This window comes from Malaclemys terrapin, chromosome 6 (genome assembly GCF_027887155.1).
Source record: "Malaclemys terrapin pileata isolate rMalTer1 chromosome 6, rMalTer1.hap1, whole genome shotgun sequence".
Taxonomy (NCBI): Eukaryota; Metazoa; Chordata; order Testudines; family Emydidae; genus Malaclemys; species Malaclemys terrapin.
The window spans coordinates 23,126,331-23,144,282 of record NC_071510.1 but is presented as its reverse complement, the minus strand read 5'-3'; the positions used below and the strand labels follow the sequence as shown (position 1 = coordinate 23,144,282).

At 49.1% G+C, this 17,952-nt stretch overlaps 1 protein-coding gene across 1 annotated transcript in view; it reads right to left on the bottom strand.

Annotated features, from left to right (window-relative positions):
* The window catches only part of UHRF2 (ubiquitin like with PHD and ring finger domains 2), a 190,746-nt gene extending 188,893 nt beyond the window's left edge, over positions 1–1,853 (bottom strand). The window contains exon 1 of the mRNA XM_054031771.1: positions 1,509–1,853. Within this exon, the coding sequence (XP_053887746.1) occupies positions 1,509–1,661 (153 nt within the window). The 5' untranslated portion in view covers positions 1,662–1,853. The remainder of the gene's footprint in view (positions 1–1,508) is intronic.
* Between the last annotated feature and the right edge of the window lie 16,099 nt (positions 1,854–17,952).

Sequence of the window (17,952 nt, the reverse complement as noted above, 5' to 3'; positions counted from 1 at the left end):
ACCTGGCCATAGTGGTTAGAGCCACACTGAATCCAGTGGTAGGCCAGACTACTCTATTAAAAAAAAAAAGGAGATTCAACCACACTGAAGTGTACATCTCTGGTGCCATCACATCTAACCTCCCTTTCCTTTTGTCTTTTATACCCTTCCTCTAATATTCTTGCAGCATTCTGAATACCTCATTTACCACTATCCTATGTCTATATGATGATGATAGCATCTACAGCTATAGCCACGGACACGGGCAGGTCCTCTTTGGACACAGCAATACCTAGCATTGCTCTAGCCCGGGGTAGGCAACCTATAGCACGCATGCCAAAGGCGGCACACAAGTTGATTTTCAGTGGCACTCACACTGCCGAGTCCTGGCCACCAGCCTGGGGAGGCTCTGGATTTTAATTTAATTATAAATGAAGTTTCTTAAACATTTTAAAAACCTTATTTACTTTACATACAACAATAGTTTAGTTATATATCATAGACTTATAGAAAGAGACCTTCTAAAAATGTTAAAATGTATTACTGGCACCCAAAGCCTTAAATTAGAGTAAATAAATGAAGACTCGGCACACCACTTCGGAAAGGTTGCCAACCCCTGCTCTAGCCCCAGCATAGCTCACAAAAAGATTTTTAAGCATGGTATTGACAAACTGTTCAACCCAGGGACAGCTGATGCAACTGGTATGACACCAGTAAGCACTGGTACCTTGTCTGTGGTAGCTCTCCCACTGGAGAAGCGGCAACTGCGGGAAGTTTAGGAGGTGGGGGAAGAGAAGGGCTAGTGCAGACAAGGTGCAAAAGTCCAGCTGGGGCAAGCTATGCTCAGGCTTATTCAGTTCGTGCATGTGAAACTAAAGCCAAGGCGGGTAAGAGGCGACTTCTTGGAGCCCCCCGTACCCACGTGGTCTAGTCACGTGCGCCCTCTCCCCCCACCCCCAAGAGAGGGGAGGGTTCATAGCCAGGCCCAACCGTTCCACAAAACCGTTAATCCTTGGCGCGAGGCCAGGGAGGGGAGCCCCCACCTCGCTCAGGCGCACGCCCCCGGCCCCCCTCCCCGCGCCACATACACACGTGCGGGGCCTGAAAGCGGCGCTCTGCCCTGGAAGCCGCTTTTCTACACAGCCGGGGGAGGCGCCTCCCCTGCTGAAGCCAACGGGGACACCAAGGGGGAAGCCTCGAGGAGCCGCCGCGTCTCCTCCCATCCCCGGGCACGGTAGGGGGGAGGCGCGAGGCTGTCCAGCTGGGAAAGCAAACACAAAGGAGTCGGTCCGACACCTTCTCCTCCCGGGGACGGGGACGCCGCCCGGCCCCTGGGTCGGCAGAGCCGTAGGAAGGGGGAGCCGGGCTGCTCGGCTTCCCCTACCCGTCACGCTGCCCTAGGCCCAGCGAGAGCGAGTAAACAAAAGCCGGAGCCGGCGGCTCGCATGGCCGGGCAGCCCAGAGCGCCGCCCCCGGGCACACAAAGAGCGCGGGGGGTGGCGGCAGGTACGGGGGCGTTCCCGCCTCACCTGCTTGCCCCGGTAGAAGAGGCGCTGCCGCTCGGGGCTCACTCGGAAGCTCTCCTGGATTTTCTCCCGCAGACACTCTATCTTGGTGAGGCGGCTCAGGTCGTCGATGGTCTGGGTCTCGGTGCCGTCTATGGTGCGGACCTGGATCCACATGGTGCGCGGCTGCCGGCCGCTCGGGAGGCTGCCGGCCGTGGCTCCCGCCCGCTCTCCGGCTGCGCGTGGGGCGGGGGCGCCTCTGCCGCTTCTTTGTTTTGGCTCAGCGGGGCAGGATTGTGAAGCCGCGGTGCAGCCCGAGCCTCCCGGGCCGTCGGCCTCGCTCACAGGGGCGAGGAGACCAGACCCCCACCCCCGCCCCCGTCGGCCCGAGGGCGCCCGCAGCGACGTGTAAGCGAGGCCGCGAGCAGCACAATAAGCAGAAGCGTCCGGAGCGAACCGCCGCAGCCAGGGCTAACGGGCACCGCCGGGAGCCATGTCCGAGCCCCGGGGAGTGTTTACCAGCCGCTACCGCTCTCACATGGAGGTCACGGCGCCAAGGCTGATATCGCGAGAGTCTCCCGCTTCCCCTCTCCCCTCCCCCGCCGGCTTAAAGAGACCACAACAACAACATCCAGGAGGCAGGGCTGACGCGCCCCCTCCGCCTTCGCCGCCCGCAGGGCCCCGCCTTACGCCCCGCCCCCAGCGCGTTGCCCGCCAGCCCCCTTTTCCCGCCCTGGGTCTGACAAGCTGAGGCGTCGCGCGGTGACGAGTCTTTCGCCTTGTCACGACGGGAGCCTGCGACTGTTAGGGTTCATCTCAGCTTCATTGTTAAAGGAAGAACGTAAGAGCTGGGTCTACAGCGATCCTGCGCCCAAAGCTGTGCTAGCAGCATAGAAAACAATTGTAGCCCTTGAGGGGCACACCAAACAACCCCTACAAGGCACGATTGAACCATACCTCAAACACACAGACCTGATGCCTGGATTCTTCCAGAGTCTGGTCCACCCAACCCTCCAAAGTTATCACAGAGATAAAGAACGGAGTAAAACTGTTCTAAGTCCACCACTAAGTCTGGACCCAGTGCCACAAAAACCTGGAGTTAACCTTTGTGCCCTGAATCCACAAATCCCACTGACTAAACACAAAACAAGTCTAACTGCTCCTTATTATACAGGGAATATCTAGATCCTGACTCATCCCAGCATAACAGCATAGAAGAAAGATGATTCTGGCACCTAGATCAAGCTTGCCACATTTTGGGCCCAAAGGTGCAAAGAGAACAATTTAAATAAAGAGCAAGCCTCTCCTGCTTCCCTGGAAAGCTAAATAAAGAGCTAGTTGCTCCTACTTCACTACAGAAATGTGGACCCTAATGTATCCTGGCCCAATACACAATAAAAATGTGTCTGGCACCTGGATTCAACAGGATGCAGACACTGGATACAGGTTTTTGTGACATTGTTCAATCTGGAAGCACAGGTTCTGTAGGGACTCAAAGCAGCTTTACATGTATTCGGTGTGATAAAATTTGGGGATTGGGCTCAGAAATTGATAGGCTATGATAGGATTCAGTTGTTAAATATGTTTTTATGGCACTGTTACGTTGGAATGAAAGCAAACATTCCTGCATTCTAATTCCAGTTCTAACTGGACTCCCCCTGTGGCCTTGACCAAGTAACTTAGGACCCGATTTACAAAAATGCTGAACACCTGCAACTGCAGTTGAAATAATTGGGAGCTGCTAGAGCCTATACTTCTGAAAATCAGCTCCTTGCCCTTTTGCCTTCATCTCTAAAATGATTATGGCAACACACAAGGGAAGAGGCTTATGATTATATAATACAGTAACTGACCCCACTACGGTGTGTCATACACCATTCCCTAGGGGTCAGCATGTTGACCTGAGAACAAGCTTGGATTCAAGTGTACATGGTCCAAGCATTAGGCACTTCAGGCTCTAGCTTTCTGTGGGTCCCCATTAACACTACCACATGTCAGGTAACAGAGAGGTTTTCTTTACTAGGGAGGTCAGAAGTAAAGGGTGCAAATACTGTAGGAACAGTTGTTTTAATAGTTTAACAGCCAACATTCTCTCATTCTAGCCCTTAGAGGCAGTCCAGTCCAGGAGTGTGAGGCAACATAGTCCTAGTACGACCCCTCCACATCATTCTCTTTTTCTGCAGGCCACAGCCCTGTGTCCTCCTGAAGCTACTGCTTGCCTCCTGCCAGCAATAAATGTCTCTCTCCTCTAGATTAGAGGGAAAAGAATCCTGAAGGTAAACAGAAGGGTGAAAAAGCTGGGTTTGTGGGAGACAGGGTCAGTATTCTGAGGAAAACCTTTGTGGAGATCACAGGATCAGTTTGCTCATGAGGGGATAGAGGATCAGTTTGTTGGTATCAGGGTTGCTGGACGGGAGGATCAGATGTCTGAAGGGTGGTCACAGACAATGAATTGGACTGTTGTGTAGAACATTGCTTTATGGGTTTAATGTGACATAGGATGGATTAGATACAAGGAGAAACCATTGAAAGGGGAAGATGAAGAGTGGTAAAGAGATTTTATTAGGAGTCTGTGAGGGGAGATGAGAAGAGACAGTTGATTGGGGAGCTAAATAATGTCTTGATAGGACTGGTGGGTGCTCATCGGCAAATGATGTACTGATGAAGGAAAAAATTGGCTGTGGAGTACAGGATACATTGGAGACTGAAGCGAAGGCAAAAGGTGGACTGGGAAGAGATATGTAGGGGCAGAGGATGGATTGGAGCAGAAACTTTGGAGATAGAGGACAAGAGATGGTGGGGCTGTGGCAGCAAACAATTAGTTTGAGACAGGATTGATTAGACTGGGAAACCAGAGGATCTATGAGGAACAAAAGATGAATGGACCCGTGGGACCATAAGGCCGACTCTGTGGGTGTCTGGGGCTGGAGCACCCAGAGGGAAAAAATGGTGGGTGCTGAGCAGTAGTTACATAGTTATGCCAGCATAAGTTGTTAGTGTAGACTGTAGACCAAGCCTAAAACAAGATGCAGTAGTTGTATCAGACAATGCACAAAGATAGGGAGACATAAAATAAGGGCACGATCAGTTTAATAAACTTTTAACTTAAACTGAGTCAAATTATTTCCTTGTGTACGTTAATTTCATTGAGGTTACACTAAGAATTAATTTAACCAAGTGTGTTTTTCATTTCTTTTAAAAGTCACCTAATTGTAGAGTGAATAAGGATGTCAATTTCAATTTTTTAGGTGTCAGTCTTAAAATTGCTATTTTCTGAGCTATTAGTCAGTTTCTTATCCGTATATAGTTGTTAAGACCCATTTGCTTAATTTTCAGTGGTTTCTGGCATTATTTACTACAATGAAGGTATCACTATAAAACATATTACAAGAGAAAAAAAAAACCTGATTGCATTGTGATAACTCAGAAGCCTATCCGAGATTTTATTTAGCATTCAGATACATTCTGTGGCCCCAATCCTGTTTCCACATGAGCGGTGCTGTATTTTCTTTCATGATTTTATTTACAAATGTAATGGTACATAGATTCTTTATATGATTCCCTTATATCCAGAGGCCTAACTTGTGACTAAAATCATTGTGTTGATTATAGTAATTATAGTATAGTTAATTATAGTATAGATAAACATTTTCTATACATGATAAAAACAACCTATTATAGCTAGAAAAAAATAAGGTCATCCATATAAAGATCTGTTAATAACCACTTAAGAAATAGATGGAAGTAACATTAAGTTTAAGGGTTAAGAGTCATTAAGGGTCAGTTCATTCGCCTTGCTTCAAGTACAGAAGTCAGATTTTTGTTGACAGTGGTGAAGGGAGGATGTGTTTGAGCCTTAGCTCCATGAACTCCTCCTTTCTTTAACTCACAGATACATCTGTAAGCAATCCCTGTACACGTGGGGTTCCTAAGTTTTTGAAGGGGTTTAGCAGGGAGGAGAGGGAGAAGCACTCTCCACAATATCATTATCCTCCAAATCTACAGCGCTTTTCCTGTTAAAGATAGCATGTCTGCATTATGTTATTGAGAATAATACTCTGCCCTCAGAACCTTGTAATGGTGTGCGGGAGGGGATTGATCCAGGGAATAGCACTGAGGCACTGGGCTTCTGAGGAAACACATTTGCCCTCTGTGAATGTCCTGATTTCATAGACACCAACTTTTCCTGGCGCCAGTGGGTGCTCGCCCTGGGTCCCGCCCCGACTCCACCCCTGCCCCACACCCATTCCAACCCCTTCCCCAAAGTCCCCGCCCCAACTCCGCCACCTCCCTGCCCCTATTGGATGACTCCTCCAAATCCCTGCCCCAGTTGTTTCGCGGCAGCAAGCACTGGGAGCTAGGGGGAGAAGCGGGGACGCAGCGGGCTATGGGGAGGAGCAGAGCGGGGACGGGGAGCTGCCGGTGGGTGCAGAGCACCCACCAATTTTTCCCAGTGGGTGCTCCAGCCCCAGAGCACCCATGGAATTGGCGCCTATGCCTGATTTCCTCACAGCTACTCTTACATCTTTCTCTCCACAACAGAATGATTTGTACAAAACTCTGCAAGTTGAAGCTTATGAAGTTTTCTGGCATTTTGTGGATTTTTCTTGTTTAGGTCACGATTTGGCTATAAGATACATAGTTAGCACAGAGCTCAGTTGGGTGAAATTAAGGATATCACTGTTTGTTTCCCACATGTGGCTGCATTTTGTTGAGAGTTAAAGTTAATTTTAATATGTAGTTTGTAATTCTGTAAAGTGTTTAAATTATAGGCTTACAAATAAAGAACTAAATAGTAATACTAATTAATAAATGGAGCCCTATTGAAACTAAAGATTGAGCTATCACGTGACAAAACATTAGTGTATTATTCGTACTAAGCATGTGTGGGATGTAGATAGAATGTTAGTGTTGACTTTTAAGGAGATTTTCTTTATTTAAAATACATATTTGATACTGTAGCGATGCAGGACTCACCCCTGCAGCACCTCCTGCTGGTCATCTCGGGGAATTAGCTCTTCAACCCAGGAGCGCCCTCTGCAGGACCTGGTGCCTTTTGTCTCTGGGGTGCTGCCGCCTGGCAATACCCCTGCAGTCTCAGGGTCTCCCCACCCAGGGGAACCCCCAATCCTCTATCCCCACCTTGCCTCAGTCTGGGCTACTGACAGTAATCACCAAGCTCCCACTCCCTGGGGCAGACTGCAGTGTAAAAGCCACGCATCATAGGCAAGGGAGTTCAGACCTGCTGCCTTCCTCTACCACGCAGTACCTCTCTGGGCCTAGGACCAGGCCCTGCAGCCTGGGGAGTTGCCAGCCTGGCGCTCCCCTGCTCCTCTGGCCTTTCCCCAGCCCTACCTCACTCCCAGTACCCTTTCTGCAGGCAGCCAGGCCCTGCTCTCTCCCAGCCGAGAGAGAGAGAGAGAGAGACTTCTGGGCATCTGGCTCACAGCCTTTTCATAAGGGCCAGCTGTGTTCAGTTTGGGGCATTGCCCCAGCTGCAGCTGCTCTGCCTATCAGCCTAGCTTTTCCCCTGCCACAGCCCTCTCCCAGGGCTGTTTTAAGCCCTTCAGGGCAGGAGTGAGGTAACCACCCTGCTACAGATACCAATCTGAATATATGGTATTCCCACAGTCAAAATGTTTGTTCAGATACTGCAGAGGTGTCCAACCTGTGGCTCTGGAGCCACATGCGGCTCTTCAGAAGTTAATATGCGGCTCCTTGTATAGGCACAGACTCCGGGGCTGGAGCCACGGAGCCAACTTTCCCATGTGCTGGGGGTGCTCACTGCTCAACCCCTGGCACTGCCACAGGCCCTGCCCCCACTCCACCCCTTCCCACCCCCTCCCCTGAGCCTGCCATGCCCTCCCTCCTTCCCTCGCCTCCTGCAAGCCAGGAAACAGCTGATGGAGAGGTGCGGAGAGGGAGGGGGAGGCGCTGATTGGCTGGGCTGCCGGTGGGTGGGAGGCACTGGGAGTGGTGGTGGGGAGCTAATGGGGGGCTGTTGATGTATTACTGTGGCTCTTTGGCAACGTACATTGGTAAATTCTGGCTCCTTCTCAGGCTCAGGTGGCCACCCCTGAGATACTGCATCTCTTCCTTCAGAACAGAACTGATAGCTGATGGGCCCAGGCAGGAACCTTCACCATTGCCATGGCAGCATTGCACTACTCACTAAATGTATTGTGAGGATTACATACCTTATTCTGAAGTGTTAGGTACTGGAAGCACCTCATGTAAAGTTAATAAAAGTGTTGTGAATCAAATCCTCCATTGGTTTTGCAGGAACTTTTCCAGCGAATCCTAAATTAGGTTGTATGTGATAGAAATCTTCTATTAGTTTCAATTGAGAATTAGTATTGCATCAGAATCAAGATTTGATAGAAAAGCTAATTTAAAATCAGTGGAGCATTTCTAAAGCATCCATCTTGACTTAGGATTTGATAAAAATCCTCCTTGCAAACCAATGAAGCAATCCTACTGAATCTTTATGATTAGCAAATCTATGGGTCATCTCCTTTTATTTCAACAGTTTTACTCCTGGGGCAACAGAACCCTACATCCAATTTTATTACTTACTGGGCATGCGTAATAACTACCTGTCACGCTGTCTGGAGTGGCTCACAACCATGATTGCCAACCTCAAGGCTAAGAAAAAAAAAGAGAGAGTTATTAGAAGGTTAAATCAGGCAAGTATATATACACAAATGAGTTACAGTCATCCAAAAGATGACAGAGTTTTAGTAATCTATCAACTCTGAATGTTTTTTACCCAGGTTGTCTCCTGCCTCTTCTTCTCTTTTGTAGCTCAGCCCTATAAGAGTCCAAACCGCAAAAGAAATGAAACATTTTCTTATCAGCTGTTTTTATTTACTGCTTCCAGAATTCAAGCTGAAGGGATGAGCACTTTTGCATGTAGTCTCTTCATAGGAGTAAGGGGCAATTAACAAAGTCTTTTTGTATTGTGATGTCCCACAATGGCCCATTTAATTTTGATAGGCCATCTTGATGGGCAGGAGACAATCCCTGCTGGCTGGGTTCAGTTTCAGTGCAAACATTTTTTTAAAGTTATAAGCAAAAACTTAAATAGTACCTTATAACGTGTGATAAAGACATTGTAAGTGAAAGTAATGCATGCAGCAAATTACAAGCATTTCATAAAATTAAACAGCAAACACATTGTTATACATTCAATACCATTTAACCATACTAACAAACAGCTGAAACAGACTGGTTTCTTGCAGAGAATTTGGGGTCAGTGCTCAGCTGAGGCCCAAGGCTTTGTGTGCCCAAGGCAAGTGCCTCACTCACCTGGCCCTTGTTACGGCACTGGTTTTAAACCATGTTGGGCTTGCCAAAAGACTATGCCTAAGGGAGACCTACACATGGCTTGTCTAAAGTGCATGGGGAAATCCCACCAAATGGATAGGTGCAAGATCTGCAGGAGTTTTCGCCCACACACAAAAAAGAAAGGGACCATAGATTGAAACTGCTGCTAATGGAAGCAGCTCTGTGCCCTCAGTCCGAGTTGAGCCCCATGGACACAGCACCAGGCTCCTCAGCATTGGTGCGCAGCACACTAGCTTCGATCCGGGATGCAGCACCGAGGAAGGGCTCTGGGGTCAGAGACCCTCAGCACCAGCACTCCCTGGCACCAAAGTCTGCTGCATGGTAGCAATCGCGGCACCAATCAGTCACCTGTGCCAAGGAAGAAGCACAGGAAGACTGACGGGGGCACTCCCGTCTCGAGCAACAGAACAGGAGCCGCCCAAGGGAGTGCGACCTGTGCCGGGCCACGTCTCCCCTCTGGCTCAACAACCAGCACTCTGGGCCCGCAGCAGGGGTCGTTGAGTCCAGTGCCACCGGAGGAGACCCAGGTGGAGGACTTGGACCTTCCTTCCACACTGGAGACTTTCGAGGCGGCCCGGGACCTTATAGCCCTAACCAGTCCACACTCTCTTGACCAGCATGAGAGTGCACTGACCCTGAGGCCCCACGCACCACAGAGATCACCTGTGCAGTCCAAGGGCAAGCGTGCTATGACTCGGCACTGAACTCCATATCCCCAGCTCCGACGGGCACGGCGCTGCCATGGTCTCCACACTTGGACTCCTTGGAGTCCGACTCTGTGGTGGACACCTATGTGTCCCGGAGGAGCCAACATTGTAGACGGCAGCACTCACAGACTGGGGGGATGACGCAGACCTTCCCTCCGGTGCCATGGCCGACACAATGGCAGGTACCAGCCCAGATGCCGGCACAGTGGCCCTTCTGGACCCTGTGCGCATACCATGAGTCCCAGGGGTCCGTCTCTAGGTGCTCCTTCTCAATCATAACCAAAGGAAGGACTGTGTCCAGGACCAGGGACCCATCTCAGGCATCGTCCACTGCTAGCACGACTACCAGCAGTACCACGCCCAGTACCGTGCCCAGGAATGGCACCAGGCCTGGCACCACACCCGGCACGGGCACTACAACCAGCGCCACAAAGGCACTGTAACCAGTGCCACGACCAGTACCATGACTGGCATCAAGGCGGACACTGATTTGGGGGCGGAGCCACAGCGGTTTGAATAGCCGGATGGGCAGGAGGGACCATCCCTGGCTCAGGGCTCCTCGTCATCGTCACCAGACGAGACAGTAGCAGGAACATCCTCGGGGCCTCCTCCTCCTGACAGTAGAGCCCACCTTGAACTCCTGAGGCGGGTCGCTCAGAATCTGGGGATACAGATGGAAGAGGTCACCAAGGTGTCATATCCAATGATGTACATTTTATCCCTGGCGGGGCCTACCCGAGTGGCTCTTCCCCTGATTAAAACTATTCAGGGGAACACGAAGACCCTTTGGCAAACACCGGCCTCTCTGGCCCCTAGAGCTAAGGTGGTTGAGAGGAAGTATTTCATGCCCTCCAAGGGCTACGAATATTTGTTCTCGCACCCCCTGCCAGACTCATTGGTGGTGGTGGCTGTTAACAAGAGGGAGAGGCAAGGTCAGTGGGGGCCTAACCTTCAAGCTAAGGATGGAAAGAAGTTGGACCTCTTGGGGTGGAAGATATACTCCACCGGAGGGTTCGCATTGCAAACCAGCAGGCGATCCTTAGCTGATATAACTTAAAATTGTGGGACGCAATGTCCAAATTCTTGGACCTTGTCCCAGTGGACTCTAACTCCAAATTCTCTGCCCTGGTGGATGAGGGTAAGGACTCGGCAGACTCTGCAACGCACACCATGTCCTCAGGCATTGCGATGCACCATTGCTCCTGTCTGCAGGCCTGGGGCCTCCCCATGGAGATCCAACAGACAATCCAGGATCTCCCATTCGAGAGCACTACCCTATACTCAGAAAAGATGGACTCAAAACTCCATATCTTAAAAGACTCCCGAGGCACTCTAAGGTTGCTGGGGCTGCACACTCCAGCCACCCAGCATAGACAATTTAGGCCTCAGCACATGCCACGGCCATACCAGGGCCAGCCCGGATAGGACAATAATCGCAGGCGACCCAGAAATCAGAACCGCTGTCATCAACCTCAGCCTCCGAGCAACCGGGGATCTGAGTCGTTTAGGCACCGGGTCCTAGGCAGACCTTTTGAGGATGCGCCCGAGGGCAACATACCAACCAGTCAACTGGATCCTTCTTTCCACTTTTCAGCACATCTATTCCATTTCTACTGGGCGTGGTCCCAAATTACCTCAGACCGTTGGGTCCTGCGCACAGTAGAAATGGGATACTCTCTCCAATTCTCTTCAGCCCCCCTCACCTCCCTTCCCCATCCCTCTTCAGGGACCCTTCTCACGAGTAGCTCCTTATGCAGGAGGTACAAACCCTCCTATCGGTAGGAGCTGAGGAGGAGGTTCTGCTGGAGCTCAGGGGCAAGGGGTTTTACTCCCGGTATTTCCTAATACTGAAAGTAAAGGGGGGCCTCAGACCCATCTTGGACCTGCGCAACCTCAACAACTTCATGAAGAAACTAAAGTTTTGTATGGTCTCTTTGGTGAGATTGGTATGCCACCCTCGACTTGAAAGATGTATATGTCCACATTTCCATAATTCTGCCCCACAGCCACTTCCTAAGGTTTGTAATGGGGGGCCACTCATTACCAATTCACAATGCTACCATTCGACCTGTCCTCGGCACCTCGGGTGTTCACCAAATTTATGTCAGTTGTGGCCACCTTCCCGCAGAAAAGGCAGGTTCAGGTATTTCCATACCTTGACAACTGGCTAGTGAAGGGCCGGTCCAGGACACAAGTGAATCAACAGGTCAGTCTGATAAGATCCACTTTTGACTCATTGGGTCTCCTCCTAAACATTCAAAGGTCAATGCTCACCTCTACTCAGAGAATAGAGTTCATAGGGACGGAGCTAGACTCAAGACAAGCAAGAGCTTTCCTACCTTAGTCCCACTTTCAGGTCATTCACGACGGCATACGATTCTCTACAACCACAGCAAGGAGTTGTTTGAAACTCCTGGGTCACATGGCATCTTGCACGTCTGTGGTGCAATTGCAAGACTTAGACTCAGACCTCTCCAGGCTTGGCTAGCATCCGTGTATTGACCAAGCAGAGACAGCCTAGACAAGGCAGTCACTCTTCTACCGCGGGTTCTCGAGTCTCTTCAGTGGTGGCTTAACCCTCACATGGTGCGTCCAGGGGTCGCCTTTGCCAGACCATGCCCCTTGTTATGTCTGGCCACCGATGCCTCAGCCATAGGGTGGGAGGCATACCTCAGAGAGCACAGAACTCAGGGCCTCTGGTTTCCAGAGGAGGTGCTGCTTCACATCTTGTCAGGGAGCTGAGAGCGGTTTGTGTGGCGTGGCGTGTCAGACCTTTTGGCCTCACCTGTAGGGCAAATGCATAACAGTCCTGACAGACAATACAACAGTGATGTTTTATATCAGCAGACGGGGGGAGCACGCTCCTCTCCCCTATTTCAGGAAGCCCTCAATCTCTGGGAGTTCTGCATATAACACTTGATACTTCTGGAAGCGTCCTATCACCCTGGATCTCAGAATGAGCTAGCGGACTATCTCAGCAGGTCTTTTCACAATCACAAGTGGTCCATTTGCCTGGACGTAATAAACAATATCTTCCAATGGTGGGGAGTTCCCAGATCAACTCGTTCGCCACAAGGGACAACAGGATTCTGCTCCTTCTTGAACCACAGCCCGGGCTAACTGGAAGACACATTTCTTCTCCCACGGAAGGACCACCTCTTCTATTCATTCCCTCCTATTCTTCTTGTTCACAAGGTCCTTCTCAAGGTCCGGAGCGACAGAGCCTCAGTGATCCTGGTGGCACCAGCCTGGCCACATCAGCATTGGTTACTCCTGGGGGAATTCTGCGGCACAAAATTAAAAATTCTGCATACAATATTTGAAAAGTCTGCACAATTCTGCATATTGTATTTGTCAAAATAACAGTCTAATCATGCCAGCTACAATTATTTTGGTAATTTATTTCAAAATATCTGTCAGCAAGTATGTCTGTAACAATACAGAGCAAAAAAAAAGATTCTGGTAATTTTTTTTTTTTTTTCTTTTGACAACTAGATTCCTTACTAGGCATATTAATACAGAACTTTGTGTAATTCATTTAAATTACAATACAGAACTGTATTTCCTGCACCTGTCAGAAGTAGGGTGACCAGATGTCCCGATTTTATGGGGACAGTCCCGATTTTTGGGTCTTTTTCTTATATAGGTTCCTATTACCCCCTCACCGCCATCCCGATTTTTCACATTTGCTGTCTGGTCACCTTAGTCAGAAGCAGTCAACGGCTTGGGGAATCAGGGGTAACGGAAGAGCTGAGGAAGGGGGAAGGAGCCTAGGAGTGAACCTGGAGAGTGTTGGGTGTGTGAGAGCGGTTTTTCTTTGGGGGGAGGGGGAGGAGGTTGTTGGGTGTTGGGAAGCCTCCCTCAGGCAGACCCTGGCTGACCCCAATCCTCTCCCATTCAGTCAGGCATGTCTACCACTGTTCCCGCACCACTCATCCCCATGGGTCTCTGCAGCCCCTATCCTCTGTCCCCAGGCTCAACGCTGTTACCCCACTAGCTCCTTAGCCCATGCTCCAGTCTGTCCCCCCCCCACTAGCCATTCTGAACCCCAGTGTGTGACACACACACCCCAGCAGCACTGTGTGCCCCACTCTGTCCTAACCTGGCTCTGCGGGCAGGATGCTGTGATGAGCTCTACTCCTGGGGGAATTCTGCAGCACTGGACATAGAATTTTGTATTTTCCCACATAAAAACATTTTGCTTAAGAAGTACTGCAGTTCCGCCTTTTTCCCACCAGAGGCCGCTGTGGCGCTAGAACAGCCGGCATGGCCGCCTCCGGCTGTTCTGGCTTCACAGCGATCTCTGGTGGGCAAAAGGCAGAATTGCAGCATTTCTAATGCAAAATGTTTTTTATGAAGGAAAATACAAAATTATGCAAGGCAGATGAATTCTGCATCTGCACATCCTCAGATACGCAGAATCCCCCCACGAGTAATTGGTACACCATGCTACTGGCGCTGTCAGTGGATAGTCCAATCCCCGGCTATTATTTCCAGGCCTTTATGACTCAACATCACGGCCATCTCCAGCATTCCAATCTCGAGTCTCTCCACCTCACAGCTTGGAAGCTACGTGGTTGAACCCGCTAGAGCTCACATGCTCAGACCCCATTAGGGAGGTTCTTCTGGGTAGCAGAAAACCATCGACCATGTTCATCTGGTCACCTGTTGCAGTTTTGTTGATTTAGACCCTGAAAAGATTTACATATCTGTGCACTGAAATCTGTGGGATTAACGTTAAACACGTGCATAAAATTAGGTATTCAGGCTGATGCTGTTAGATCTGTCAGCAGCCTTCAATACCTTTGCTCATGAGAGGTTGTGAATTCACCTGCAGCATGCAGTAATGGATGGTAAGGTTCTGGGGTGGTAATATGTGGAGGTTGTTCACTTTAATTTGGAGCATTATCATTTGGAGTTCCTGCTGGGATCTGTCTTAGCTTCTCTCCTGTTCAATGTGTAATTGCAGTTGTTAGGAGGGTTACTTTAAAGATATGGGCTGCAGTGTTTTCAGTAGGCTTGTTGCCGGCCCAGAGGGCCCCAAGGGGGCAACACGGTTTGTTGCCCAGTGTGCGCCGCACCAATAGACACACCAGGGTGGAGAAGCAAACAAAGTTTATTTGAGATCTTAAAGTGGTGCAGGGAGACAGGCACGTCTCAAATCAAGCACAGCACATACAAGCAGGTTTCCCATTTTATATTCAAAGCTGTGAGGTGGAGAGATCCTGCAGGGATATCCTGCAGGGATAGCTCAGTGACTAAGGGAGATTGTGGCATGGATGAGAGCTAGTTGGCTGAAGCTCAGTCCAAATAGGATTGAGGTGATGCTCGTAGGTAGGGTCCCTTGTAGAACCAAGACTTTAGTTTGTAGCTGTCAAAGAAATGGTCTCAATTGTTTACTGATTCATCCAAAAATCAGATGTGTGAATATTTAAAATCTCCTGTTTCTGTGTTGATATTAAATGCAGTTTTTCATTTCATTTGTCTAAGAACTGAAAAAGTAGTGAAATGCACACATACAATCTGTAGTTTTTCAAGCAATTAGATTTTTGTTATTTAAATGTATATTCTTAATACATGAAGTGATTAGTCCTCAATAAGGAGCATTTGCTTGCCAAATTAGATTTTCTAAAACACAGCTATTTTTGAGTTAAGCAAGCAAAAAAACAACTCTGAATCTGCTGGAAATACACATTCCCAATGGCTGGACCATTTGTTAAAAAGAATTGAAAAAATCATTTACAGGGTGAAACTCCATGTTCCAAGGCCAGAAATAATTGTTTTTTCATAGTCAGAAACCTCAGAAAACAAGAGTTTACAATGGAACTGCAATGTCAGCCACAACTAATTTGTCACTCATGTGCATTGCTATTCATCCTTCCTTGCATTGAAGCAATCATAATGAAAACGATGAATACTAACAAAGGACTAAATCCCGCAAATATATAAGTAACATAATTAATCATAATAACTCATGAGAGCATTCACATTGATTTCAACTGGACTACTCACATGAGTAAAATTACATGTGTTTCCAGGATCAGGCCCAATGATGAGAGTCTGACTAGGGACACTGATTATCTAAATCAGGTCAGATTTAGTTATGATCAGAAAGGGCCATTGTTATTGCCTAGTCTGAATGTGTATAACACAGGCCATAGAATTTTACCCATTAATTCCTGTATGAAGCCCAATAATGTGTGATGAAAATAGAGCATATTTTTTAGAAAGACATTCAGTTCTGCTTTAGGAATTTCAAGTAATAGAGAATCCACTACAAGAAACATTCTGGTTTGACATTTGGACGTTTATAGCCCACAACAGTGCACATTTGAGACCTCATCATCAAATAAGAGAGGCAAATCCATATATTAGTTATGTTAAAAATATTCTACACACGTACACCAGGAATGAGAGCATTCCAGGCTCACTTGATCCACAGGCTCCATGCACCTCCCAAGTCCCCAGGCAGCATTTCCATTTTCCTTACTAGTATGTCTTATCATTTTATTAGGAACTGTTGTTCATAATGTAAGAATACATTGCGTTAAAAAATGTTCCAGCACTGCATGGGGAGTGCTGGGGTTTGGGCTGCTGGCTCCCCCGCTGACGGGGGCAGGGCTCGGACTGCCGGCCCCAACTGCCCAGCCCCGCTCTCCCTGGGGCTCGGGCTGCCAGCCCTGCATGGGGAGCACTGGGGTTCGGGCTGCCAGCTTCCCTGCTGACCGCCGGGACTTGGGCTGCCAGCCCCAACTGCCCGGCCCCGTTCTCCCTGGGGCTTGCGGTGTCTGCCCTGCAACCGGGTCCCACCTGCTGTCTCCAATGCCCAGGGTCCTCTGTCTGCCATTAGTGAAATTTTTCTGGCGAACCCCCTGTAACGTTCTGCGAACCCCCAGGGGTTTGCGAACCCCAGTGTGGGAACCACTGCTCTAGAGGGATAAGGGCCAGAAGACAATGACGGACTGGGCCTTGAGAGTTCATTGATCATTAGGACAGGTGTCTACAATTAGCAAGTGACCATTAGTACAGGCTTAAATGTCTTTGCTTTAATTAAAAGGGACACTGCCAAGATTATTATACCTAAAAATCAAGCTACTGTTGGACTTTAAATATATTCTTTACATCTGTTTTTTAAATTTGGGGGGAGGGATAGCTCAGTGGTTTGGGCATTGGCCTGCTAAACTCAGGGTTGTGAACTCAGTCCTTGAGGGGGCCACTTAGGGATCTGGGGCAAAATCAGTCCTTGGTTCTGCTAGTGAAGGCAGGGGGCTGGACTCAATGACCTTTCAGGGTCCCTTCCAGTTCTATGAGATAGGTATATCTCCATATATTATATTATAAATTCTTTATGTGACAATATACAAAGTCTTCCACGCAGTTTAAACTTTAGTAGCTCTGCAAATGCATGTCCAGGACTTCCCTTCCACAACTAGTATCTGGTGCCAGTCCTGCTCAAAGTGCTCACATTTAAAATGTTCAATGTTAACTTTTGAGATTGAACATTTGAAATGGTGATTTTGGTCAGGGCCGGATTAACTTTTTGTGGGCCCGGCGCCAAACATATTTGTGGGGCCCCCTGGGGAATAATTGTAAAAGGGGCCAGGGGTAAAAGCACAGTGGGGCAGGAGCTAGGGTTGGTCTGTGGAGCAAGGGAGAGGTCGGGGTAAACTGCAAGTGCAGCAGGGCTGGGGAGGGGGTAAACAGGATCCCCCCCGCTCCCGCCAACATAGAGCGGGTACCTACCTGGTTCTAGCCCATTCTCTTTGTCTCTCTCTGCACTGAGCTGCCCCTCCTCCCACAGCAGCAGGACAGGTTCTCTTCCAGCCCTCTGGGGTGGGTGTTGGGAGTGGGAGGAGCGGAGGCTAATGTGGTTACTCCTATAACCAGACATTTAGTTTCCAGTCAGCACTGCTAACCAGACACTAAGGTCCCATTTTCTACTGGAATTTCCAGTCTAAAACTGGATACCTGGCAACAGGGCTGCCAGAAAAGCCTGAGGGGCAAGCAATTATTGTTAAAAGTAAGAGGACTAAGCCTTAAGGGGGGGGGCAAGTGGTGTGGAGGGGGCAAGAGGTGGGTGGGCTAGGGAGTGGAGAGGAGCTAGTGGGCAGGGCCATGTCTGTTGTACTGCCTAGGTAGGTTGGAGACTGTGGGGATCAGCTGACACAATATCCAGGGCCCGTGCAAGGATATTTTGCACCCTAGGCAAAACTTCCACCTTGCACTCCTCCCCACCCCCCCGCCTCCAGAGCATCGCTTATTATAAATTTTCAAAAATGAATACAGTGGAGTCACATCTTACACGGGGGTTAGGTTCTAAGGTCAGCGCATAAGAGGAAAATCGCGTATAGTGAAAATTACCATAAATTACAATACACACAGTATACATAGTATACATTGTCTACACTAGAACA